The sequence below is a fragment of the Ziziphus jujuba genome, chromosome 10, assembly GCF_031755915.1.
Source record: "Ziziphus jujuba cultivar Dongzao chromosome 10, ASM3175591v1".
Classification (NCBI taxonomy): domain Eukaryota; kingdom Viridiplantae; phylum Streptophyta; class Magnoliopsida; order Rosales; family Rhamnaceae; genus Ziziphus; species Ziziphus jujuba.
Genome location: NC_083388.1, coordinates 23,156,046 through 23,183,626, shown reverse-complemented (window position 1 = coordinate 23,183,626; position 27,581 = coordinate 23,156,046). Strand labels below are relative to the sequence as shown.

Sequence of the window (27,581 nt, the reverse complement as noted above, 5' to 3'; positions counted from 1 at the left end):
AATTAATTCATCCATAACTTTGATAAAAATGGGATTTTTTTATTTTATTTTATTTTTTTTGTTAAGTGTATGCTATAAAGATATTAAAAAAAAAAAATTGTTTTACTTGCACTGGTAAAACCCATCAAATCCTACGTCAATCTCTAACTTTTCCAATACATTGAAGCCAAAAATTGCAAATTTTACCACGGAAAAACCCAAGATTGTAGCATAAATCTATGCAAAACTCTAAAGTTTACTTGTTGGGAGAACACACAACAGCAAAGCAATATGAACATAGTAATTTAGTATTGTAAAATCTCCTTCGACTGAGTTGATGTTCCTCCATAACTAGGTTAACGTCACGATTCACGACAATACAAGAAAGCGATGGCTTTTGTCCTTTAGCCTGCAAAAGTACTCTTTAATTTGTATCAAATTGATCTTTCAGTTACACGCAATAACTAATAAAGAAATAGAAATTAAAATACACCATAAGTCACTCTAAACTCTATGGAATTACTCATAAAAAAAATAAATAAATAAATAAAACAATGGAATTAATTCTTTTCTTCTTTCGGAGGTTGGATAGTCAGACAAAGTAATAATATTGGTATTATAAAAATAAAAAATAAAAAGAGAATAGTTCAAGATATAATTATGAGAAGCATTGCCAAAGCCCGAGTAATGTGTTATATATGAATATTGTATTTTTATGTTATTCCAATTTTAAGCTGCATAAGATAATATCAGGGACCACAAAAACTAAATGTTGAGGAGGAAACGACATAAGCACGAAAATTTGTCACTCTAACAATACAAACTTGTATCATTTTTTTATATCATACAAGTTTTGGGAGTTCTTAGTTTAGATTCTCTCTAAACATTCAAGATTAAATTCAAATAATTCTTTCTTTCTCTCTTTCTTTTTTTTTTCGATATTTAAAGAGACTAATAATTGTTGGATTGTTTTGTGTACAAAACTCTTATCATTCATCTATGCGTGCTTTTTTTTTCTTTTTTTTTTTTTGTTCTTTTTCTTTTTCTTTTTAAGGGCAAACCAACACAAAATAAATGATAATCTCTCAAATTTTGAAAAAAATGTGCTGCCAAAACCTGTTTCTAAAGATGGTATTTTATGGCTAAATTTATAGCCGTTATGATTTAAGAGTGGAATTGTTTATTACTTCCTATAATTGTTGAGACGTATTTTCAATGATTGATTTTAACAACTACTTTATTTCCAGCAGCTGGAAAATCATTTTCAATTTTAGCATGTAGTGTTAATGTTCCGAATGCATCCACTGAAAGTCTGAAACGAGTAATTTTCAAGGAAGACAATGCTTTGGTGAAATGACTTTACCTAAATACAGTATATTACTTCTCAACCAAGAACACGAAGCACTAGTATTTCAAAATAAAAATAAAAATGTATACAATAGAGCATTAAAGTTAAAAAATAAAAATAAAAAGTCTAGCAATAAATATCTAATAATTCATTTGATAGAAATTGGGAATGTTTTATTTCCAAAAACCAAGTTAAAAAATAACCTCCACAACTGAGTTATTTATGACTAGGTACAGTAACCCCCAATACGAATCTACAAAGATTATCGCCATAATATTTTTCTAACTCTCTGCCCTCGGAGAAACTCCAAGATACTTTCTATCATTTCTCATCCACAGACAAAAACCCTTCTATTGGCATATGCAGAATGTTGACCAGTAAGCAACTCGCAGTATCCTGTGAAAGCTCGCATGTCAGCCACAAAGTTCAAAGTTTATAATACCACCACTTGAACTAGGGAAATGCTAGCGAGAAGCCCTCAGCAGAGATTGGAGGATGCACTAGATCCAGTACTTGATTGCTTTCCAAATTTACAACAATCCGATGTATTTCTGATCAACAGAAGCATCCTCGGAAGAATCAAATTTGTTCCAGTACTTTATACAAGCACAAATTACCTGCACCAATCACAAAGCTTGAGTAAACTGAGTAGGCAAAATTGGCCAGAGAGCACATTAAGCCTAGGATACTGTGAATTCACCTTCTCCTCGATGTCATGGTCACCTGCCTTGAACTACCCTGTAATTAAGAACCAGGTCTTCAGGTTTCTTCCATATGTAAGCACGCACCGTGGCCAAGCTCATGTCCGGAGGCAAGACCTGGAAAAAAACCAAAAAGATTAGCAAGGACACTATAGTTATGTCTCTACAAATCTAATGTAACCTAGATCCTTTCAAAATCAGAATCGATCATATTAAGCTATTCCAAAGCATAAAGCTTTTGTGAACCAAAATCTGTGCTTTAAATTTCACCCGAAGAAATGGGATTATTTGGCAGATGGCTCTGCAGGCAAACATTTGGTATTCATTTTGACAAATTGTTTAAATCAGCCAATGTAAGAGAAAGAGCAAATGCATATCCACTTGCCTGATTGTTGCACAGTATCTCTATGGAAGGCCTAAGCTTTTGCCATGGCTTCAATCCAGGTCGGAAAGATCCATCACCAACTGCTGAGGTCTGCAACTGTCCTCCAGCAGGACCTGAAGGAAATGCCCCATCAGGATTCACGCTTTCTATTGGCTTGTCAAGGACCATCTTTTCAATAACATAGTTAACAACCTACATAACAAAAAAACCAAGCTTCTTCAGCCAAAATTGTGTTCCAAAACAGAATGAAAAGATGCATGATTAAATCGTACTTTTGCAGAACAACAGTAAAACCTTATAAAAAAACTTAATCCATTGTCAAATTTAAACAATATCATTATGTAGCAGATTAAACCCAGCACAAAACAAGAAACAAATTTCAACTTTACCCATAGAGGTGAAGAATATTCTTTTTCCACAAACGAAACTTATGACACCTGTAAACTATTGTGACATAAAACTTCAGAGCTTACTTTGTGAATTCTCAAAATACGAGGTGCACTCAGTTTTCCTTGTGTAAGGATCTGGATAGTAGAACCTTCACATGGATGTAGATAAAAGCTGCATCTGTGGAGATAAACATAAAATCTAAAGATCAGATCTCTATTTCACACTTCAGCATAATGCAACTTCTATCTGAAAGGATATGAGAAGAAACTTCCAATAAATGTTAAAACTTGTTCTTAGCACAACAAGAATAGGCCTTCCAATACTATCTTCTTTAGTCACACAAACAAATAGTTAAACTTGAGGAAAAGAAAAGAAGGGAAAAAAAAATATATATATATATATATAATTCAGAGAGGTTACTTGGTATTTTCTCTGGGAGGTAAGCGATAATTCAACACACAATCCAAACACCACCAAGGAAAGTCTTTCTCATCTTCAGTTCCATCTAAATCAGTAATTTTCTTCCTCCACGGACCTCCCTGTGAGCCCTCAGTAATAATGGAAGGAGGAGATACTGTAGAAAATTCAAAAGGTGGGTAGACATTCGAATCATTTTCGGCATTCCCATCTGCTTCAATTCTTGAATGGGTGAGACTTCTTGCCGTAATTTCCTTCCCAGATATCTCCCCATTGGCTGTAGCTTGGCATCCAAATTTGTGCTTTCTTTTGGCCAACCAATGAGTCAGCAGACCTTTAAGAGTTTCCCGTGCAAGGTTAACCTGCAAAATTACAATAACCCAATACCGCATGTGGAGAATGGACTTATTTCAAATTTTCTTTTATTTAAATAATAATAGTAACAATAATAATAATAATAATAATAATAATAATAATAGTAATAATACAAAATAAAATATAGGAAAACAAAGCAAAACTAAGAGATTGAGATAATAAATATATTTACCTTATCATCCTCAGGCTTTCCCACAATGTTGAGGTCTGCCGAATACATCTCAGCAGAGAAGCATTGTGGGGTATCCAAATGGACAGACAAACTTCCAAGTCTAGTATCCACAGTGAACCATGCAGGAATGCTTACCTGAAGGAGCAAAGAAATCACAAGATGAGTATGCTGCAACTGTCAAACTGAGATAACATTTGTCGACTAGTAATCATACCATCTCAAAAAGCTCCTCCTTTTTTTCATCAAATGAAACCTGAAAATTGACAATAAAAGCTAGAATAATCATGAAGTTATCCCAATACAAATTTATAATAAATACAGATTAGACTTCATAACTAATATCACTAGCCACCCAAGCCTTTCTCCCAATCATCAATTAGACATCAACTTTCATATCAATTCTAACTAGACTTTTCTACATAAAAACAAAATTATACTAACCTTTCCAAAATCCTCAATTACAATGCCCCTGGTGATCTCCCACAGCTTCACTGAACCAGCAGTATCCTATAAAAAGTTTAAATAACATACTCAGCAAAAATAGAAAAATACCAGATCATTTATAATGGTAACACATATAGATAGAATTACGTTACCTTTGTCAAGACATGCCTTCTATTATTTAGTATTTCATGTTGCACTATCCCAGGGGTTCCAGGAATTGTAAAAGATGGTTCTTTATAAACAGGAGTCTGTAAAGCATTGACCAAAATACAGAATTTCAATTCACAAAGAACCAGAGAACATTCTAGCATCAAGTTAGATTAAACATTAAACTGAACAACATAACCAGTGAACCCCTAAAAGAAAGTATCGTCACAAGGAAAATGCAAAAGTTGACATCTGAAAAAACCAAAAATGTTAAATGTACTTACGGGTGTAGATCCTTCTAAGGACACCCTAGCCCTTGAAAATGACAAATTTCCAGCTAAGAATGAGCCACCTCTTTGAAAATTCTTCTGAGGGTTGCTTCCCTCGGCAGGCCACCTATGAACTGAAGAGTCTGTAGTTGCAACCCATATACTATCATCATGCAAAGCCAACTGAAGAACAGGATGCTCCCCTGTGCAAAGCAAAAGACTCTCTCTTGTTGCCAAGTCTGTCAAGTATAACTGAGGGTGTATAAACAGAATTGGGCGTCACAAAGATGGGCACTGAATCCAAATGACAACAGATAATTGGAAAACAAAATCCAGAAACTGAAGAAACTCTTAGAAATTGTACTCACAGAAAGGTCTCTGCCACCACTATATACATGACTAAATGTAGGAGTACTTGCAAGAGCCCATACAGAGTCTGTGTGCACAGCATAGGTATGCATGCATCGTTGCTGACCAAGATCCCATAGTCTACAAAAAGATATGGAAATTTAATCAGTTACATAAAATGACCAAAATACCAATTGTCTATTATATGAAAAAAGAAAGCCCCCATAAAATATGAATACGATGCTGCATTCATTTTAACAAAAAAAGAAAGCTGCAAGATATACCTGATCATTGAATCAGAAGATCCAGACAAGCAAAATCTGAAACAATTTTGGAAAAACAAAATGTTAATTTCTAAGAGGAAAAAAAAGGAAGTTGCATGAATGGAATAGAGAGAAGCTACACAAGTAGAAGATCCCGAAATGCCTTATCAAAATCGATACTATACTATCAGCATTTTATTTTTTCTTGTTCATACCATGTTGTGTAGTGATATTGTGCTATATAAAATGCATAGATAAGAAAACAGAAAATATGCATGCATGCATCTCTTCATTGGCACTATGGGTATTATTTAAAATTTGTTATGGGGAAAAGGGTTTTGTAGCAAGAGCAATACCAAAGATAGAATTCTAAGAAAAATTATGACAACTAACCATTCAGTTTAGGAAAATTAAAATAACTAGATGAGTTTCTTTCAAGGGTTAGATAATCCAGTGGAAATATTAAAAAAATAATAATAATAGTAACAAATTCTGAACTTAATATACTGCATGAAATCATTTATTCAATGTCTAAAAATAATTAGAATATTCAGGAAAATTATCTAGACAGCATTCATGGAAAAACAGACAAACCTATGCCACTAACCTGCCAGAAGAGTCAAGAAGCAAAGCCCTGATATTATCTGTATGCCCTCTTAATTTCATCGTCTTTGACCCACTTCTTGGGTCCCAAACACGGACCACCTAGGGAAATGCAAGGTACTAAAGTTATTTGCAATTATGATAACCCTAATACACTCAAATAATTAATAAAATTATACATCAAGCAAATGCAGGTCCAAAAGCAGCTAGTCTTAGATGATATCTTAGCTAAAACCTAAAAATCAGGAGTAAGATACAGAATCAAACACCAAAATCACAGCATACCTTCTCTGTACCACCAGAGACAAGAAGAGTTCCGCTATCATTCATTGCCAAAGCATAAACTGACTCCTTGTGGCCTTTGGCAGCAATTGGAACATATCCATGTGACTGAGTAGTGTGCATTGAAATACTATTGCTTGAGCTAATTGTGCGTAAACTTGTCATTTGCAGTGGATTCCCAGAACCATTGATACCATTCGAACAATCATCTTCCATTGCATCACCTGACTTTGAAACTGGAGCAAGCGCAGCTTCAAGATCCCACACAAATACCTCCCCTCCAAGTCCCCCAGAGGCAACAACATTGCTCTAAAATGCATGCCACTATAAAAGGATCAGAAAATGATTTCTATATGATATACAATCCATCCTCCAAAGTATAGTTTACACTATCAAACTGAAGGTGGAAACTATATATCGGGATAACACTAAAAGGAACCTTTAATCCATGAAATTAAATAAGGTCCACGAAATTTTGACAAAGAAATTACATTTTTTCCAGCTGCAGCAAGACAAGTAACATAGTCAGAATGCTGACGGAGAGTCCTTGTACAATTCCCATCGGACAAGGAATTCCATGTCTGGTGTCCCAAGAACAGTTGCAGAAAAATAAATAGATTAAAAAAGTAGAATAAATCAATTGACAGTCATTTAAAAAATAAGAATAGTAATAGTAAAGTCATAAACTTCTACTTCAAACCAAGAAAAATAGCAATCAACACCTTGAGGGTGGCATCTGAAGAGCAGGAAACAAGTGTATTATCACCAGCAAGAACAGCATCATTTACCTGCTCAGTCAGAAGCTTTATGTTAATATCCAATACTTGACTTATCATGCGGTAAGCATACATTTAAAATTAAAATCAAATGACACTTGTAATGATTTAAGCATCAAGAAGACCTCAAATTAGAAATACTGTGATCTAAATAGGATAAAGCAGAAAGAGGATAAGGATACCCAGTCCACATGAGACTCAAAGGTAGCAGAGCAGGTAGCAACATCATCACCCAATGCCCATCTTTTTAGTGTGCCATCACGACTCCCAGTAAAAAGATAATCACTCCCACCAGACACTGATGACTTCAGCACAGCCAAACAATTTATGCCCGCACAATGCTGCAGATAGAGAAACATTCCAAATGCAGTAACATGAGGACATACAAAAAACTCATCAAATACTTTTATATAAGGGAAAAATGGCATACACTAGCTATGAGAAAAAACACAATGAATTTCTAATTTGCCTGTGGCACACAAAAATAACAGGTCCCACTATAATGGGTCCTGCAGATACAACTCCATAGGTGGGTTTTTCAAGTAAACAAACATATCTACCTTTCACATAACATTGCAATTTAAGAAACAAAGCAGAACTATATAAGTAAAACCAACAACATAACAATTGTCCATTACTCTCTATCTGCCTTTAAATTAAATAGAGTAATGCCAACATCACAAGTGCAATATTATAAACAATAAATAACAAATAAATAAGGAGGAAAGCAATCTAACAATAGGGTTTTACAAAATAGTAATCAAAATAAATACAACCCAAAAAATGAATGGCATCAGTGCCAAACAAAAAATAGTGGTCAAAGGTATTCTCTCCTACAGGTAATTTGCAGGCCCAATACAACAGAATGAAATTGTTAGAATGGTTCCACTGAAATAGAAAAAAAAAAAAATACATATATATATATATATCAAAGGACAATGTACCCAGAAAACTTTAAACAAGGTAGAAAAAAACATTATTAAATAACACAATGACATGATTCTCACAGTATGATTTAAAAAAATAATAAATAAATAAAAACACTGAACTGCCTCCCATTGTTATACAAAATTAAAGAATTACAGTGATCCATACAATCTCTAAAGCAATAACAACTACTCAAACAGACAAATTAAAGATAAGTAATAGAGAAAAAGAAGAAGTAAACATCCAATCACCTTTGTGTCATCTGCATCATTCAACACGTACGTTAATCTCTTCTCTTTACGAGGGCGGGTGGAATTGGCTGTGTTTCCAGCACTACCCACACGGTGCATTGCAGAAACCACTGAAAATTATATAAATAAAGAGAATAAATTCACAAACTAACTAAAAATTACAGTTTTGTTTTTGCTAATAGCTGGTAAGTCAATGCTAGAAATAATTGAATTCCATGCATAGCATCAGAATTTGCAATCTCGGGTTATACTAAAATATAAGACTTATCATAACTGCAGAAATCAAATAATCAAATAAAATTCAGAAATCCAATAAATTTAAAATCAATTATATAATTATAAATAACAATAAAATACATGCAGATCCGAATATAGATTTTACTTCAAATTTTAAGTGACATTTGGTCGTGATGTTAAATCATCAAAACAGTGAGTCATGACTTAGAAAAGCTACTAAGACACTGCTGTTACTGTTACATCAGACATAAGGAATGACCAGCATGAGGTAGAAATAGTTGAGATATTTATTAGACTTGTAAACACAAGTAACTAGTTACAATGCCCAATTACTAGGTGCAACAAAATATATATATATATATATATACATACATACATATATGTACACACATAGAGGCACACTGGTGCTCAAACAAAACTAACCAAGCAACTAACATTACAGCCGTGGTGTGCAAATGAATTTTCAATTTACGTTTACATCTCTAGCGAGGTAATCAGCCAAATAGAGAATTTCCAAATAGCTATATAAATATATATGTACGCACAAAGAGGTGCATGTGCTGATGCTTAAACAAAACTAACCATGCAACTATCCTCACAGCCAGATAGAGAAGTTATATATATACATATAAAAATATATGTACACACGCAGAGGCACACGCACTGGTGCTCAAACAAAACTAACCATGCAACCACCTTCACAGCCTTGACGTGCAAATGAATTTTCAGTTTATACTTACCTCTCTAGTGAGGTAACCAGCCAAATAGAGAAGTTCCAAATTGCTATTTGTAATGGATTTTAAAACCTTAACCTATCTTAGCACTTCAACATATGGCACTCAGTCAACTAGAGCCAGTGCTTCCTCAACAAACAAAAAAAGTGCCACCTATAACCGAATTTATATTAATTAATGATTGGAATTGAACTTTCTCTTTCTCAGACCCGGTTAACTATCAGTCCACAAAGAAAGTTCGAAATTTTTCCTTTCCAAATTCCCACAGTAAAGTAATATGACATCAAAATTTCAGAATTCTAATTCCACTTTCTTTTCAACTGCATTTTCCCGGTAAACTAACAAATAGGAAGGGTGTATATCTAATATTTTTCACACAACAATCAACTTATCGAAACTCAATCTCACAATCTTCCAAATCACTCAATCACGCATCAAAATAACTAAAAACGTAAAGAAATTAACAAGAAACAGCATTACCCAGTGAATATATCAAGCTCCCAAAACAGCAACGAAATTAAAATGAAAATCCAAGAAAGCCCCACTGATCCCAGCGTAATTTACCAATCAGATCATTGGTTCTAGGTTGTCCGACCAAGAATGAAATATTTAATACATAACTAAACTAAATTAACCAAAACCCAAATAAATAAATAATCCACAAAAACAAAATCAAACTTAAAACAATTAGTGTGCGATTAACAAAAATTAGATTAAAACCCTAACCTCTCAATCAGTGATGAAATTGAAGCTCGTCCTGCCTGTGTTCTTCTTCTACTGCCGAAGTTCCAATTTTTAGAGAGAGAAAGAGGTTTTATGAGAGAGAAAGAAAGAGAGATGAGAGTGAAAATGTGGGCATCGATTTTATTGTGGCGTGTCCTTTGACTCGGTTATTTGGGTTTTGATGGAGGGCAATACAGTCTTTTCGGACAAACAGATAAACTATAGGAATGAGGAACTTTTCCCTACTCGCGATGTTTTTGTATGATACTGTACTCGCTTTGTCTACCCTCGGTTTCTGGTACAGGGCCGGTTGAGCCGTTGAGGGAGTTTGAGAGAGGGGCTCGGCGGTCAATGAAAGATATTGTTGAATACCGAAGATGAACTCTGAGCGAGTGGAGTTAATAGCGGTCGGTCTACGCGTCGACATTTTTCTTTTTTTATAAAATGACATTAGTTTCGAATTTTGGGCCATATTAGTTTTCTTATTTACGTATTAGCCCAACTATATGCTTTACAAACTTAGTTCACTGAGATAAATTTTTATTTTTTTTTTTACATAAATAACTACAATTACAGAACCGTGATTAAGTCTGTTCATATTTTTTCATAAATATAAAAAGTATCTAAGATTTAACTTGAATGGACCTAGTTATTTATAATATTACCAACCTTAAATCATTATTTATTTTCTTTCACAAATCTTTCCCTTTATTTCATAAACAGATTTCAATAATTATGAGATTTTTATGCGTTTTAGATAAAAATTCAATGGACCTAATTTATCTCTATTCTGTGAAACTTCTAAACAGTTATAAGTTGCATCACTTTTTTCTATGATAATAAAGTGCTTCCAACTAATTAAGATGTAAATAATTAATTAAATATATACAAGTATACTATCCAATGTATTGGATCGTATATATGAAAATCAAATTTACCAAAAGAATTAAAAAAGAAATATATATATATTTCTTTTTTAATTTTTTTTTTTATTTTGATTTTTTTTAAGATGTTAAGAAAATGGATATATATGCCCATCTAGCTATATGTTTGGCCAAATTCTAAATTTTAAAAATACATGGTTCGTTTCCAACAAAAATCCTGTCAAATGGATATTTATTAAAAAAACTCCTGTGATACTGAATTGGGAGTTTTGGGCAAATTTTGGATTTCATTTTATTTCAGCTTTCATGTAATTTTTTACAACTAACAATAAAGTGATGCATCTTATTTTATGCGTATTTATTATGTTATTATGTTTCGTTATTATAAATTGGAAGACAATTTTCAGAATATCAAATTTGTAAACACATTATCCTTTAATTTAAAAATGAAATCACATCTAAACCGATATGAACATTGTAAATTTTACAAGGAGTCGAAGAACACAATTTGAAGCGTGTTATTATTAGAATCTAATTTAAATGATATAGTTTAATAAGACCAAATTGAGTTTGTGCATGCATGGTTAACGAGTCTAGAAGAGGTGTTTAAATCTTTGAACATTTTTTATTTCCATTTGAACGATTCAATTTGATATAACAACACAAAAACTATATTATTAAATTTAGTTAAAAAAAAATTTGGTTTCAAATTAGATAGCTAATTGATTTCCGACGATATGAGAAAAATAATGAACAAATTGGATTTTTTTTTTTTCCTTTTCTTTTTGTGTTGAGATGAACAAATTGGATAACATATAACCATTTTAATTATTTTGTATGGTGAGCAGACCATTTATATACACCAAAGTCAAAGAAGTCTTTAAAGAAATAGGTTGCCAACTTGCCATCGACCTACTTCTACACCATGTACGTTTTTTGGACTTTTGATAAGGGTTTCGGGTTGCAATTAGTGCATGCATAGTGTCACGGTTGAAGCATTTCATCAAACACTTGGTGAGCATTCTCTCCATTTTGGGCCTTGCAATCCATTTTGGGCCTTATAATCCACTTTGGGCCTATTTTGGGCCTTACAATGGGCCAAGCACCTAGGTCAAGCCATGTACATATCCATTCTAGATGCTTCTTTAGATATTTTATGTAAAGTAGGTGGGAAAGTAGGTGGGAACCATTCTCCACCGTAGGATTAAAGCAATTATAGCCGTAGGATTAAGCTTTGTATGCCTATAAATAGGTGGAGGTCTCATTTGGCCAAACCATCCAAGAAATCTCATCTATACTTGTAAAGCTCTCTTTCAAGTAATATACTTTCATTCTCCCAAACTCTCTTTGTGCTCTAGCTTTCTTTGCTTAGCTTTCTCTTTTAGTGGGCAAAAGGCTTACTTAGTTGCAACAAAGGGTCGGAATAGCAACTAAGGCCGCACGGCTTGAAGGGTAAACAAACAAGTCCGTGACAAGTGGTATCAGAGCCAAGGTTAAAGCTAGCATCTAGAGCAAAATGTCTTCATCAGAGGTTGTGATTGAAGAAGCAAGGGGAAGGGAGGTCATCCCCGAAGCTGCAAGGAAGGGACGTGGGCGTTCAAAGTCGAAGGACGTTCTCACCGCCATGGAGACCAAGGTGGTCAAGATGGAGTTGGCCGTTGCCGACATGTTGGAGCGGCTTGATTGTGTGGAGCAAGGCATGGGGGAGCTCGATGGCCGAGTGGAAGGCCAAGTGGGGGAGCTTAGAGGTACCATGCAAGACACCAACGAGGTCAACACCGAGGCATGGCGTCATGAAAGCCAAGCTTTCCAAACAAAGGTAACTGAAACCTTGTCCCTTATGCAAGCTCAATTAGATGAGTTTAAGAAGAGTTTAGAGGAGACTCGTGAGGATTGAGCATTATGCAAGAGAGCTGCAACTAGTGGCACGGCCACCACCCAACAAATAGTCTCTACTCCAAGGGTAGATGTTCCCAAGCCCAAGGAGTTTAGTGGGAGAAGGGATGCAAAGGAGTTGGACAACTACATGTGGCACATGGAGCGATACTTCGAGGCCTTGGATTTCCAAGACGAAAAGCAAAAGGTAAACACCGCTACCCTATATCTTACTAATCTTGCTGCGGTGTGGTGGCGTAGAAAGCATGAAGAAATGAAGAGAGGCATATGCACTATCAATTCTTGGGAAGATTTAAAGAGTGAATTGAAGAAACAATTCTATCCCGAGAATGTGGCGAATGAAGCTAGGAAACGCATGAAGGAGTTGAAGCACCAATGTTCCATCCGTGAATATGTGGAGCAATTCTCCGGGTTAATGCTCCAAATTCCCAACATGAGTGAGGAGGATCTCCTTTTCAACTTCATGGATGGGTTGCAACCGTGGGCATGCCAAGAGCTTCAACGAAGGGGAGTACAAGATATTTCCACTGCCCTCACTACGGCTGAAACGCTTGTCGAATTTAGGCAAGGTGAGTCTTCCAACTCTAAGCCTAAGATTAATTATATTAAAGGTGGGGGAGCCAAATTCCATAAAACTCCCCAAAGTAACGAGTTTCCAAGAAGGCCACCACTACCAACCAAAGATTGGAAGAAAGGAGGTAAGCCCGAATTCAAGCCGAAAGAAAATTGCTTCTTATGTGATGGTCCCCATTGGGCTAGAGATTGTCCAAAGAGGAAGTCCTTAAGTGCCATGCTCGAGGAGAGGGAAACTCACGAGCACACGCAAATGGGTTGTATACAACTCCTCAACTCACTAAAGGCTAGTCCAATCCCAACCAACAATACGAAGAACTCCCTAATGTACGTGGCGGCACGTATCAACGGGAAAGATGCCCAAGTCATGGTAGACACCGGCGCATCTCACAACTTCGTAAGGAAGGAGGAGGCCATGAGGCTTGGCCTCAAACTCGACAAAGGTCAAGGGTGGTTGAAAACGGTGAACGCGGAGGCTAAACCGCTAGATGGCATGGCCCGTAACGTGGAGTTGCACCTTGGCACTTGGCAAGGTAACGTAAACTTCTCCATTGCTCCTATGGATGACTTTGATATTGTACTTGGCATGGAATTTCTTAGGCAATTCAATGTGGTACCACTCCCTCGCTACAACACGGTGTGTATAATGGAGGGAGGCCCTTGCATGATTCCAACCATGCACAAGCCAAGTACTTCCAACCGCCTCTCCGCCATGCAATTCAAGAGAGGAGTAAAGAAAGGGGAGCCTACATTCCTTGCTACTCTACGCGAGGAAGAAGAAGTTACTTCCAAGGAGCCACCGAAGGAGGTTAGCCAAGTCCTTGAAGAGTTCAAGGATGTCATGCCACCACAACTACCCAAGAAACTTCCACCAAGGAGGGAGGTGGATCATTGCATCGAGTTGGAGCCCGGTGCAAAACCACCCGCAAAAGCACCATATCGCATGTCTCCACCGGAGCTAGAGGAGCTAAGGAGACAACTTAAGGAGCTTTTGGATGCCGGTTACATTCAACCGTCGAAAGCACCTTATGGAGCACCCGTCTTGTTCCAAAAGAAGCACGATGGTTCGTTAAGGCTATGCATCGACTATAGGGCACTTAACAAGGTTACCATCAAGAACAAGTACCCTATACCGTTGATAGCCGATTTGTTTGATCAACTTGGAGGAGCAAGGTACTTTACCAAACTTGACTTGAGGTCGGGGTACTACCAAGTTAGAATTACGGAGGGTGATGAGCCAAAGACTACGTGTGTTACTCGATATGGAGCATACGAATTCCTCGTCATGCCTTTTGGTCTCACCAACGCACCCGCCACTTTCTGCACTCTCATGAACAAGATCTTCCATCCTTACTTGGACAAATTCGTGGTGGTCTATTTGGATGACATTGTCATCTATAGCAAGACGCTAGAGGAGCACATCCACCACCTACGAATTGTGTTCAAGGTTCTAAAGGATAATGAGCTTTACGTGAAGAGAGAGAAGTGCTCGTTTGCAACCAATGAGGTGTATTTCCTCGGCCATAAGATCAAGGATGGCAAGCTGCACATGGATGAAGCCAAAGTGAAAGCCATCCAAGAGTGGGATCCTCCAACCAAGGTGAGTGAGCTGCGATCTTTTCTTGGTCTCGTTAACTATTACAGGAGGTTTATCAAAGGGTATTCTGCCCTGGCCGCACCACTCACCGATCTGCTAAAGAAGAACAAGACATGGAGTTGGTCCACCCAATGCCAACAAGCCTTTGAGAATTTGAAGGAGGCTATTATGAAGGAACCCGTGTTGGCATTGCCCGATTGCTCCAAACCATTCGAGGTGCACACTGATGCTTCCGACTTTGCCATAGGGGGCGTGTTGATGCAAGAAAAGCATCCAATCGCATTTGAAAGCCGCAAGCTCAACGACACGGAGAGGAGGTATACGGTCCAAGAGAAGGAGATGACCGCCATCATCCACTGCTTGCGCACTTGGAGACATTACTTGCTGGGGTCTAAGTTCGTGGTAAAGACTGACAATGTGGCCACAAGCTATTTCCAAACTCAAAAGAAGTTAAGCCCCAAGCAAGCCCGTTGGCAAGACTTTCTTGCCGAGTTCGACTACAAGCTCGAATACAAGCCCGGTACAGCCAATGTAGTTGCCGATGCATTAAGTAGGAAAGCCGAACTAGCATCGATAACCAAGTTCCAAGGGGAACTACCCAACCTACTAAAGGAGGGCATGGACCGTGATGTTGTGGCCAAGCAACTCCTACAACTTGCCATGGAGGGCAAGACTAAGAGGTTTTGGGTTGAGGACGGCCTTCTCTACACTAAGGGGCATCGCATCTACGTACCAAGGTGGGGCAACCTAAGGAAGAATTTGATCAAGGAATGCCATGACACCAAATGGGCCGGCCACCCAGGGCAAAAGCGTACGAGAGCTTTGTTGGAGACCAACTATTATTGGCCACAAATGCAGGACGATGTCGAAATGTATGTAAAGACCTGCCTTGTTTGTCAACAAGACAAGGTGGAACAGCGACAACCCGCAGGTTTATTGGAGCCACTACCAACTCCGGAGAGACCATGGGAGAGCATCTCCATGGACTTCATCATTAGCTTACCCAAGTCCGAGGGATGTAGCACGATAGTCGTAGTAGTTGATCGATTCTCCAAGTATGCTACATTCATTGCCGCGACAAAGGAGTGTCCAGCTGAGGAGACGGCACGGCTATTCTTCAAGCACGTGGTGAAGTATTGGGGACTCCCAAGATCAATTATAAGTGATCGAAACTCAAGATTCACCGGAAGGTTTTGGACGGAGTTATTCAAGCTCATGGGCTCGGAGTTGCATTTCTCTACAAGCTTCCATCCACAAACCGATGGGCAAACCGAGCGAGCTAATGCGTTATTGGAGATATATCTACAGCACTTTGTGAGTGCCAACCAACATGATTGGGCAAAGTTGCTAGATGTTGCCCAATTCTCCTACAACTTGCAAAGGAGCGAGTCCACCAATCAAAGTCCATTCGAGTTAGCCACGGGGCAACAACCACTCACTCCACAAACACTTGTTACCAAGTATGGAGGAAGGAGTCCTGCCGCATTCAAGGTCGCCAAAAGTTGGCATGAACAAGTGGACTTAGCAAGGTCGTACCTTCATAAGGCCACCAAGAAAATGAAGAAGTGGGCGGACGCCAAAAGAAGGCACGTGGAGTATCAAGTGGGAGACTTGGTGTTCATCAAAATCCTTTCATCCCAACACAAGTCTACCCGAGGACTACACAAAGGCCTTGTTCGCCGATACGAGGGACCATTTCCAATCGTCAAGAAGGTGGGCAAGGTATCTTATAAGGTGGAGTTACCTCCTACACTCAAACTTCACCCGGTCTTCCATGTAAGTTGTCTAAAGCCATACTACAAGGATGAGGAAGACCATACAAGAAGGGAGTCCAAGCGAGCACCAATAGGGGTCTACAACACTTATGACAAGGATGTGGAGAGCATCTTAGCTGATCGAGTAGTTCGTGGAAGGGACAACCATCCGAGTCATGAGTACTTGGTGAAATGGAAGGGACTTCCCAATAGCGAAGCAAGTTGGGAACCTGCTATCGCGCTTTGGCAATTTGAAGATCATATCAAGAGGTTCCATGAAGCAAGCTCGACGAGGACGTCGACGGCATAGGTGGGGGAGAATGTCACGGTTGAAGCATTTCATCAAACACTTGGTGAGCATTCTCTCCATTTTGGGCCTTGCAATCCATTTTGGGCCTTATAATCCACTTTGGGCCTATTTTGGGCCTTACAATGGGCCAAGCACCTAGGTCAAGCCATGTACATATCCATTCTAGATGCTTCTTTAGATATTTTATGTAAAGTAGGTGGGAAAGTAGGTGGGAACCATTCTCCACCGTAGGATTAAAGCAATTATAGCCGTAGGATTAAGCTTTGTATGCCTATAAATAGGTGGAGGCCTCATTTGGCCAAACCATCCAAGAAATCTCATCTATACTTGTAAAGCTCTCTTTCAAGTAATATACTTTCATTCTCCCAAACTCTCTTTGTGCTCTAGCTTTCTTTGCTTAGCTTTTTCTTTTAGTGGGCAAAAGGCTTACTTAGTTGCAACAAAGGGTCGGAATAGCAACTAAGGCCGCACGGCTTGAAGGGTAAACAAACAAGTCCGTGACAATAGGGTACCTAACCTAACTGTATAGATGTCTTTTAGTCCATTTTATTGCCGAGGACAATCTCTTTGCCTAATGTAAAAATAGGGCATGACTTGGACATTTTTTTCTACAACTTCCAAAAATAAATCAATATACATCTTCACCAAAGTCCAAACAAAAGCAAATCTAGTTAATTTATCTTTTTTTTTTTTTTAGTGAGTTAAAAATGAGCTTCTTGGTGATTGTCTTGGCCTATATAGGAAGGAACTATAGACCATTAGTAGATGGGGCTAGATAATCCGAATAGGAGTCCCCACCCTCTCCCACAATGCATAGCACGTGAAATCCACATTAAGACTCAAATGGGGTTTGCCATAACTCAAATCCACAACTTCATGCAAACAGGTACGACGGATTGAGCCGACTTCATACCACTTTAATTTACTTGACAATCACAAAACCCCATTTCTTATGTTTCGTAAACTTTGCTCTATTTTCCTAATTAGAGAAGGAATATCAATTATCAATCAAAGTTGAGATTCCACAGCCCTTTTTCATATATCTTTATATTATCATTGTCCCGTTCTTTTGTAAATATCATGAATCAACTGGACAACTCTTGATTCATGTCATGCTTCTGGTTAGTAATATATATATATATATATATATACACACATTATCATTGCCGTCCAAGATAGGAAGAAAATTAAAAAAAGCATGTGGAAATTGTCAAACTCTCTCTCTTAGGGACATTATGCTTTTTTTTTGGCTTTACTATTCCATCAAAACCCAACCAGAAAGCAACTGAACAACTTAAAATTGCAAACAAAAAAAAGTTAAAGGAAGTAAATCGATAAAGTTGGGTTTTGACTCAGAAACTCACTGATAAAGTGGTTATTCTATATATACAACAAGAAAGTAATAATTTGGTCTCCCACTCTAAAAACTCCAAAAAGCTATCAATGATCGGGAGAATAAAATTAATATAAAAGGATTATACACTTTATCGGTTTAATGGTTCATAGTTATGTACAATGTAAACCAAATATTGTATATTGTACAATATTTGTAGATCCTACAAAACTAATTGCTGAATGTTAGCTCTAGTTAGAACAAAAATATTTTTTTGCCGATTTTCTTTATGTATTACTGAACATAGAATAAATGTCATTACCTGTTTCAGGATTGTCCTTTCCATCTAAAACGTGTGGCTACAAAAATATTTACTGCATAGATCAGACAATTAATAGGCAATGGAATAGAACTCTATGTTGAAAATGTAAAAGACAGATAATTAAATTGATCACCCACCACTTTTTTTGTCGGATTGGATTATAGATATTAAATAATGGCTCTTATTCACATCCCAAAATAATAAAAACGAATATATGAAAAAAAGAAATTGCTATTCATTCATTCATTCATTCATTTGCTTGCAGAGAGATAATGTAATTAATAACCATATCATGTAGGAAACAAAATTAAAAAAAAAAAAAAAGTTTGCCTGTAGTCTGAATGTGGGTCAAAATTATAACTTGCTTTTCTCTTTAACTTGTTATTTTATCAATGGGAATATAAAAGTAGAAAAAAAAATAAAAAATAAAAAAGAAGAAGAATAGGGTGTGCATGCTTGGTAGAGTTTCTGACGTGGACAACATTCGGTGAGGAAAATTGTATTACTGATCACAACCACACATCATGTCAAACAATGATATCATCGCTCATGCACTACCAAAAGAAAATTTTAAAATATGATGACTTTTTTAGCTTTAAGACCCTAAAATCACAAACAATAAAATAAAACGAAAAAGAGAAATATATAAATATTAACTTAGCATTCAATTAATAGAAATATATAAATATTAACTTTGCATTCAATTAATTCTATAAACAACTTTTTTTTTGGGGTAAAATTCACTAAACATGTACGTAATTGGATTCAAAATTTTGAAAATTGGGATATGTTTGATGGACCAGAAAGAGAAATGAAATTGGCTGCTTTTGCTTTTTGCAACCCAATTATGTTATCCTTCAGGATCAAAAAACCCAATTATGCTCTCCTTCTGAAATTAGAATCTAGTTGAAACTTCGATGCTCCAGGGTAAATACTATTTAATAATATTTAAAAGATTTTTCTTTGATTTCCAAGGTTCCAACATAAAATGCAGCAAACCCATGGTTAAGAAAAAAGAACATAATACGTTATTAAATTTTTAAATGCCAATGGCCCAAAAAAAAATAAAAAAATGAAGGTCCTTGCTTGCAATTATTTGCAACTTTACCGTTAACGGCAAGTCTTCTACTTCTTTGGTAAACAGTTTAAAAAAAAAAAAAAAAAAAAAAACTCAACAAGCAAATTCCTCTGCATCAGTGGCTAGACACTGTTGTGTCAAGGTCAATGAGACCTTGCCATGTTATCACATCTATTCATAAACTAATGGGTCCTACATGATCTGGCAGCGTGATGGAACTAATGCATTGCACAGAATCCCTGTTCCAATTTCTTTCAGTCAAAGATTAGCAAAGTCATACATTACAGTGATCCAGATAACTATTAGAACCAAAAGGCAGATCTTTTAACTTCAGGTCCACTTTTGCCCCTCCGCTCCTCACGCTCCTGTCTGGAAAACTACTTTACAATTCTGTTTTTGATCTAAACCATCCTAAAAATAAAAAAATAAAAAAAAAGAGAGAAAAAAAAATTAAATGAAAAAGAAAAAGAAAGAATCTTTAAAACAACATGTTCTATTGGCTCAGTGAACCTTCAACCGCATAAGAACTTTCAATTCCTAATCAGGGGTCCTTGGAGTATTCAATCATTGAAAGCAACCCATACCCACTTACTTTTTTTTTTTTTCATTTGGAGGTTTTCAAAATTTTCCTCAAAGTTCTTGAAAATCTGTGCTTAGTTTCCGACTTGTTGCTTTATCTCTTGCTAAAATCCTGCCGGGTTTTTGGTGTTATATATATATATATATATATATTATTATACTTAAAACGATGCAAGTGTAGCTTTATATCTGCTATTTTTAATTTTCACTTTTTGATTACTGGGTATTGTTATAGAGATTTTTACTCATCTTAACTGGCATGGTAGTGGGTTCTTGAACTTTTAAAGTCCACAAATTTATTAGTGTGTTTTGAGATTGTGAGTGATTTTTTTCTTCTTCTTTTTTTCTTCCTCTGCTTTTTAAACTTCAATTAATTCAAAAGTGCTTTCTTTTGTCAGTTGAGGTTTCTCCGTTTTATTGTTACTGATTTTGTTGGGTCAGTTGTAGTAATAAATAAGAAGTATTTATTAGTTCTATTTTTTTTAAATAGATATTTAGAAGTTTCTTTTTGTTAGATTGGTTTAAGCTTCCAACTTTATATCTTAATGTAATATAAGTACATATATATCTCTTTCACTTTTTGTACTTTTTTTTTTTGTTTTTGTTGGTTACGCTAAATATACTGGTATTTCTTCTGGTCTCAGCTATTTGCATTTGCTTCAAAAAGGTGAACTGTTTTGCCTTGCGGTTGCCTGAGAAATGTTCATTTCCATCGAAAATGAACAGATCTCGTTGTCTTCAGCTAATCTAAAAGTGTCCTTGAATACATCGCCAATGGAATCAAACCCAGATTCCCTTGATGGTCTTCCACCAGTTTCCGATTTGCTTGACTCCCCTCCTCTTCCCACCATTTATACCGATGTCAATGTTGTTCCCGAGCAGGAAAAGAATGAGCTCCAGCAGTCCATATCAAGTCTGGAAGGTAGAATTTTTTCACTACAGTTTCCGCAAAGTTCAGATTTTTGTTACTTTAAACAATGATGGTCACTGCAGTAATGCCAATATCTTATTCCATTGATATGGCTCTGCAGGGGAAATTGCTCAGTTGAGGCTGAAGGAAAAGCTGTGGAATGACAAAAGGAGAGAAGCATTGAATAAGATATTAGACATCAAAGGTACGCAGTGGAACATAGTTATTTAAGCACGAGTTTATATCTAAAATGGGTATAAGTCTTCTCTGTATGTAACTACTGAACTTAATTTTCAGGCAGCATTCGAGTATTTTGTCGAGTTCGGCCATTTTTATTGATGGACAGGATAAGAACTCGACAACCTATTTCCACCGGATCGGAGAAGATTGTAGTCAGGTCAGGTGGAACCAGAAAAGAATTTGAAATGGACAAGGTTTTTCCTCAAGAAGTAAGCCAAGGTGAGTGTAGAATAAAAAGCAGTGCTTCCCATGTTTCATTATTTATTTCTCATTCCAATTGTAATAAGAAACTCTTTTGCTTGGGAAACACTTTAGAGGATGTTTTTGTTGAGGTGGAACCAATTCTGAGATCTGCACTTGATGGGCATAATGTGTGTGTTTTTGCTTATGGTCAAACTGGCACCGGCAAGACATTTACAATGGTTAGTAATAAAACTATTGATTGTAGCTATTGTTGTTGTTTTAATTGGTGGCAAATGCAAATTATTCACCTTTGATGAATCTACAGGATGGGACAAATGAGCAGCCTGGGATTGCTCCTCGAGCTCTTAAAGAGCTCTTTCATCAAGCCTCTTTGGAGGGCACATCTTCTTTAACGTTTTCAATGAGCATGTTGGAGGTTTACATGGGCAGTCTCAGAGATCTACTGGCTCCAAGACCAACCTCTAGAGCATATACTGTGACAAGATGGTAAGTGATTTTTTGATCTTGTCTTGTGTACGTTCATCTGCAATATGCGAAATTGAGGGTTATTAGATTGATAACGACGTTCTGGCTGACTCTATTACGGCAGCAATCTTAACATTCAAACAGATCCAAAGGGATTGGTGGAAATTGAAGGTCTTACGGAAGTGCAAATCCCAGATTATGCTAAAGCAAGATGGTGGTATAATAGGGGGAGGCGAGCGAGATCTACTTCATGGACTAATGTGAATGAGGCATCCAGCAGGTCTCACTGGTGGGTTTTTCAGATCTAGCTAGGCAATTTGAAATTTGGTTGCGTATATTTGATTTCGTAATTGCGTTATCTGTTTAGCTTTATATATCTAGCTTAACAAGGATCACCATTTTCCGACGTGGGGATGATTCCGAAGCTAAACCAGAAGTAAGCAAACTGTGGATGGTTGATCTTGGAGGAAGTGAACGATTGTTGAAAACAGGAGCTAGTGGACTAACACTTGATGAGGGAAGGGCCATAAATCTCTCCCTTTCAGCATTGGGTGATGTAGTTGCTGCTTTAAGAAGGAAGCGGGGTCATGTTCCTTACAGGTAAGTCATTTGCTTGGTTCAACTGTCACTCTTCTTCTTCTTCTTCTTCTTTTAAAGACAAATGCTTGAAAATGGCTGTTGTAATATAATGTGAATGCATTTCTTTGAGTTAGTTCTCAGACAAGAATGGCTTGTTATGGTGTTCTTTCTTTGCCGATCCAACTGTAATGTCACATGCTTTACTTTTTTGGCTTGCAGGAATAGTAAGCTAACTCAAATTCTCAAAGATTCATTAGGTATGACATTGCCCTTTTGTAATTCTTGATATGGGGGGTTAATGATTGTTTTAAATGTCATTGGTGGTTGGACGTTGTTCAAGTTGGATTGATTCAGAATTTCAAATTAGTAAATTCGTAGCCATTTGATTTCAAATTAGCTTGTACTGTTGCAGATGTGACAGAATAGAACTCTGTACAATGACAAACAATCAAACTCCTATTCATTTAGATGGTTACATATGAACTGTGAATTTATGAATTGAAATGATAAGTAGGGTTTCTTTCCACATGGTGTTCTAACACCCTATTTATTGTTGAAATCGAAATGCCTGATGTGTTTGGCAATCATGCTTGTTGTAGGTGATTCTTCAAAGGTGTTGATGCTTGTGCATGTCAGCCCATTTGAAGAAGATGTAGGTGAGACAATTTGTTCTTTGTGCTTCGCAAAGAGAGCAAGAGCAGTAGAGTCCAATAGAGAACTGCCGGAGGTAAATTTCTCAAAGGTTTTTCTTGTTTTATGAAATGCTAGCTTCCTTAGTATCGAATGCTCGATCATAAACCGTAAGACATTACTTTAGGATGTGAAGAAGCAAAAAGAGAAAAGGGTTAAGGAGCTTGAAGATGACATGAGAGAAGCCGAACAAGAATGCCAAAAAGTCAAGTATCAAATAGAGAAGGCTGAATTCTTGTTAACCAAAAACAAAAAACTTTACTCAACCACTTGTGACATTCTTGAAGATGAGGTAAACAGCCACTCAAGTCCCAGAGAAGATCTAAATGAAGTAATAGGAACCCCCAAAACAATTGACAAAGCAACTAGAAAAAGTATTTCTGGTTCTCTGCCTCGGTTCATGACTTCAACTGTAGCCAGCCGCCAAAGGCAAAGCGCTGCAGAAAAAGAAATTGTTGGAAGAACAAAAAGTTGGCGATTAGGGACCAGAAGTTCTATCCAACTCACAGCTTCCAACTCAATCAGTTACTTGGATCGCCGTTTCAAACCAAGTCTACTAAATCCAAACAGGAAAAAACAAATGACAGAAACAGATAACACAGATAGTCCCAAATGCAATGGTTCAGATTCCAAGGCAACTGTTTTGTCAAGAAGCAAACTGGCTACGGAAACAGATAACACAGAGAGTCCCAAATACAATGGTTCAGATTCCAAGACAACCCTGTTGTCAAGAAGCAAACTGGTTACTTCATCTGATCCAAACTTTAGACCACTTAATCGTCACAGAAGAAGGATGTCTGATCTGATTTAGTTGTGAAGAAAAAGCTTTAGAAATTTGAAGCTAATCTTTTGTGGTATTGTAAAATTTGTGAGTATTTTGGTTCTGGGGTTATATATTGATCTGAAAATTTTAACTTGTTATAAAGTCATCATATTCATACATAAAGATTATAGTAGTGTGAATTAGACTGGTTGCTTGGTGGGGTGTATTAATTATTGTTTTGCATGATTTTCTTGAAATTGCTGGCTTGCTTAGGCCTTGCTGTGACTGTGAGTGACTGTAATTAATTGTTTAACTCATTTTTGTAGCCCATATGTGGCTGATAACTCTGTTTAAAGTATTTTATCATCATGTAATGAAAAATAACTTCAAGTTTCTGACTGTTCAGAGCTCAAGCATGGAGATTTTATATTTTCTTAAAAGCTTAGATGTAAAAAGCTTTTTGCCTATGGAGAACTTGTAATCTTTTCTACATATTAAAGGATCTCTCCACTTTCAAAGCCTTTTTTGCACTTTGCAACTGTTTGATTCTGTAACATTCCAGCTTTTCTCTCTTACTTACAGCTATCAAGAAACAGTTAATTCAATATGTACTTACAGTGCAGTTTTTATGGCAAATTTCTAAACCCTGATAATGATTTTTAATTCTGGACCGGTTCGGTCTTGGGTTCGATTATGCTTGCAATTAAAAATCTTCACTATCAAAATTTAATATATGTCTGAAAAATGATGAAAAATATTTTATATTATTAGGGGGAAAAAAAAAAATTCTTTCACAATTTTCAAAAATTTTTTCCCAGAAGACTTTGACTTTCCCCACACACAGTAGCTCATGTCAATTGTCATAGTCATTTGGCTACACGAGATTAACTATGGACTCGCCCACACTCTAATATAACCTTTATACGACTTGCACGTGGTACAAAAGAAAATCGAGACGACACTGGTCTTCCAGAAAAAAAAAAAAAAAATTAAAAAAAAAATCATCGTGTTCAGTGATACGGCGTCGTGTTGAAGGAGATCGAATCTAACTGCACGGGATAAAGAATCTGAAAACACACGCAGCGTCTACGATGGAGTAGTACGGGAGGTAGCCCAATAGAATAGATAGAAAAAGCAAACAAATAATTAAATAAATAAAATCACAAAAATCAGATAGGCATGGCTATATCATCGAAAACTTTGCCGCCGGCGAAGGGCGTGGTGGTAACAGTTCCGATGCTGGTACTGGCGTTGTCGGCGGCCGCCATATTCTTCTTCTTCCTTTTGTCGTCTCTCTCCACCTGCTCTTGCCCTCCCGGAGGTGTTTCCCGAGTCCCTACCCCCGCCGGCCCCGGCGCTGGCGCTGGTGGAACTGCCCAAGTTTCAGTAGGCCAGCCCATATCGACTAGCCGAGAGGATGTCGAATGGTTGAAGGATCAGATCCGACTTAATGGGCTGCATATGCAAGACAATGTGCTCCGTAAGGGCATTAACCCTCGTACCAGAGCCCAGCAGCTCCAAGATCTATTAGAGTATGTACTCTCTCTCTCCCTCCCTGTATATATATTATTTTTATGTATTTTGATTGTGTGTGATTAAAACGGTGGATTTATAATGTATGCTTTTCTTTTAAAAAATCTTTCGATATTTAATATGTTTTATTGCTTTGTGGAATTGTGAATTTCATTGATTTATGTATGGTATTGAAAATGAGCTAGAATTTGGCAGAGTTGTGTTGAAACCAATTCAATGATTTTGCGTTTGTGTGTTTGGCCAACCGAGGAATTTTAATAAATGGTAATGGGGTTATAGTCTATTCACTTCAGTTTCTGTATATTTTTAGGAGGAGTGAATCACTTTTATGATCAAATTTTGTAATTTCCATATATTAGTTGCTTTCCTCCATGTAGAATGATGTTGTGTTGCTTTTCTTAATGAGCAAAGGTTGGTTGGGAAAATGAAAGATCACAATTTTGAACTTTTCTCATCTGGGGGATTTGAGAATACAAAAGATAGACGAAGTAAAGCATATAGATAAGAAAATTGTTTTGAACTCCTGTTTTTTTTACTCAGTTGTGGACGCACCCTCTGTGGCTTTGTGCTCTAATTGTTTCTAGTTTCAGTTTTCTTTGTGGTTGTCATTGTAGGAAATTAGACATTGGGCATAACATTCTCTGTAACATAAATCTTTTTTTGAACAAAGATAAAACTCAAGGTTTCTCCTGTTTTTTATATTCTTAGTTTCAAGGGTATATCACACTATGAAGGACTTGGATCAGATAATCACACTGCCCTCCCTTGCCCTGGTGAGCTCCTTGTTGAAGAGCATCATAGCAACTATGGTGAGCCTTGGGCTGGGGGACGGGATGTGTTTGAATTCCTTGCTGAGTTTATCCACCTCACACCTGACTCTCATGTCCTTGAGATTGGTTGTGGCACCCTTCGAGTTGGTTTGCATTTTATCCGTCATCTTAATCCTGAACACTTCCACTGTCTTGAAAGAGACGAGCTGTCACTGATGGCCGCATTGAGGTATGAACTTCCATCCCAAGGTCTGTTGAACAAGCGCCCTTTGATTGTGAAAGGTGAAGACATGGACTTCACTAAGTTTGGTTCTGGTGTTATGTATGATTTGATATATGCTAGCGCTGTGTTCCTTCATATGCCTGATAAGCTTGTGTGGGTTGGTCTTGAGAGATTAGCTAACAAATTGAAACCCCTTGATGGGCGAATCTTTGTGTCGCATAACATTAAGTTCTGTTCACGGTTGGGAGGAGAAGAGTGTACCAAGCGGCTCAAGAGTTTGGGGCTTGAGTATCTTGGAAAGCATACGCATGATAGTTTACTTTTTAATCACTATGAGATATGGTTTGAATTTAGGCGGTTCAAAGATTAAAATTCTTTTGATTCATTCAGTTGGGTTTTGTTGTTCGCTATTTAGAAGAACAAAGTGAAGCTGCCGATGGCTAATGTGCTCTTTTATCATATCGCCTCTGATAACTTCTCGACATTGTCAAGAAGGTTAAGTCTGCAACTCCCTGTCGATAATTTTATTTGAAAGAGAGGCGGATGATTAGTGCACGGTTCTTCTCTCTTGGATCATCTATTTGTGCAGAAGGCTTAGACCTGCTTTCTTTCTCATTTTGTAACTCTAGTAGGAAAAAAATTACGTATAAGCTTCTGATTATTTAACGTTGAGTGTAGAATTTTTTTTTTTTTTGTTCTTCCCTCGTGTACCGTCATGTTATGTGATCACGATATTGAACTTTCAAGCCTTTGGCTTCCTAATGTGCATGCTCTTCATTGAAATGTCATTTTGATTCGATTAGTTAATTATAGATAACAGAAAGATCAAGGTTTTTCTGCATTTTGGCTGTTTATTTGTCCAGCAAACTATTGTGTCAAGAATGTTTTTTTTTTTGGGTGAATGTGTCAAGAATGTTGTTCGTACTAGACAATATTAGATACCTTTATTCTCCCAAACTTTATGTGGAATAATTTTCTAAAAAAACCATGGATTATTAGTGACTGGGTTGCTGGTAAATAATTTCCAAACATTGTTACAGAATTATTTTCAAACCAAACATCGTTTGGGGATTTTGTATCCTCTTTATATACAACCATTTCCTCTAT

General features: G+C 36.9%; 3 protein-coding genes across 3 annotated transcripts; 2 read left to right on the top strand and 1 right to left on the bottom strand.

The window, feature by feature from the left end:
• Positions 1 to 1,454: 1,454 nt before the first annotated feature.
• On the bottom strand, positions 1,455 to 9,933 carry LOC107412272 (uncharacterized). The gene is made up of 19 exons (XM_016020014.4): positions 9,775 to 9,933; positions 8,078 to 8,187; positions 7,082 to 7,240; positions 6,846 to 6,911; positions 6,615 to 6,704; positions 6,127 to 6,432; positions 5,846 to 5,943; positions 5,260 to 5,295; positions 4,996 to 5,116; positions 4,643 to 4,879; positions 4,364 to 4,459; positions 4,209 to 4,274; positions 3,982 to 4,020; positions 3,768 to 3,902; positions 3,224 to 3,582; positions 2,887 to 2,980; positions 2,414 to 2,605; positions 2,028 to 2,145; positions 1,455 to 1,944 (listed from the first exon to the last, which is right to left on the bottom strand). The coding sequence occupies exons 2-18, from the start codon at positions 8,174 to 8,176 to the stop codon at positions 2,047 to 2,049; spliced, it is 2,292 nt and encodes a 763-aa protein (XP_015875500.2). The 5' UTR covers positions 8,177 to 8,187; positions 9,775 to 9,933; the 3' UTR covers positions 1,455 to 1,944; positions 2,028 to 2,046.
• A 9,947-nt stretch (positions 9,934 to 19,880) lies between these two features.
• Positions 19,881 to 24,347, top strand: LOC107412249 (kinesin-like protein KIN-14U). The gene is made up of 11 exons (XM_016019975.4): positions 19,881 to 20,414; positions 20,742 to 21,019; positions 21,129 to 21,212; positions 21,305 to 21,466; positions 21,563 to 21,669; positions 21,756 to 21,937; positions 22,041 to 22,205; positions 22,298 to 22,516; positions 22,715 to 22,752; positions 23,095 to 23,222; positions 23,313 to 24,347. Exons 2-11 carry the CDS (start codon positions 20,797 to 20,799, stop codon positions 23,994 to 23,996), a joined length of 1,992 nt encoding a protein of 663 aa, XP_015875461.3. The 5' UTR covers positions 19,881 to 20,414; positions 20,742 to 20,796; the 3' UTR covers positions 23,997 to 24,347.
• Positions 24,348 to 24,909: 562 nt separating this feature from the next.
• LOC107412248 (uncharacterized) lies at positions 24,910 to 27,315 on the top strand. Its single transcript, XM_016019973.4, has 2 exons — positions 24,910 to 25,480; positions 26,190 to 27,315. Exons 1-2 carry the CDS (start codon positions 25,128 to 25,130, stop codon positions 26,842 to 26,844), a joined length of 1,008 nt encoding a protein of 335 aa, XP_015875459.2. The 5' UTR covers positions 24,910 to 25,127; the 3' UTR covers positions 26,845 to 27,315.
• Positions 27,316 to 27,581: the final 266 nt, after the last annotated feature.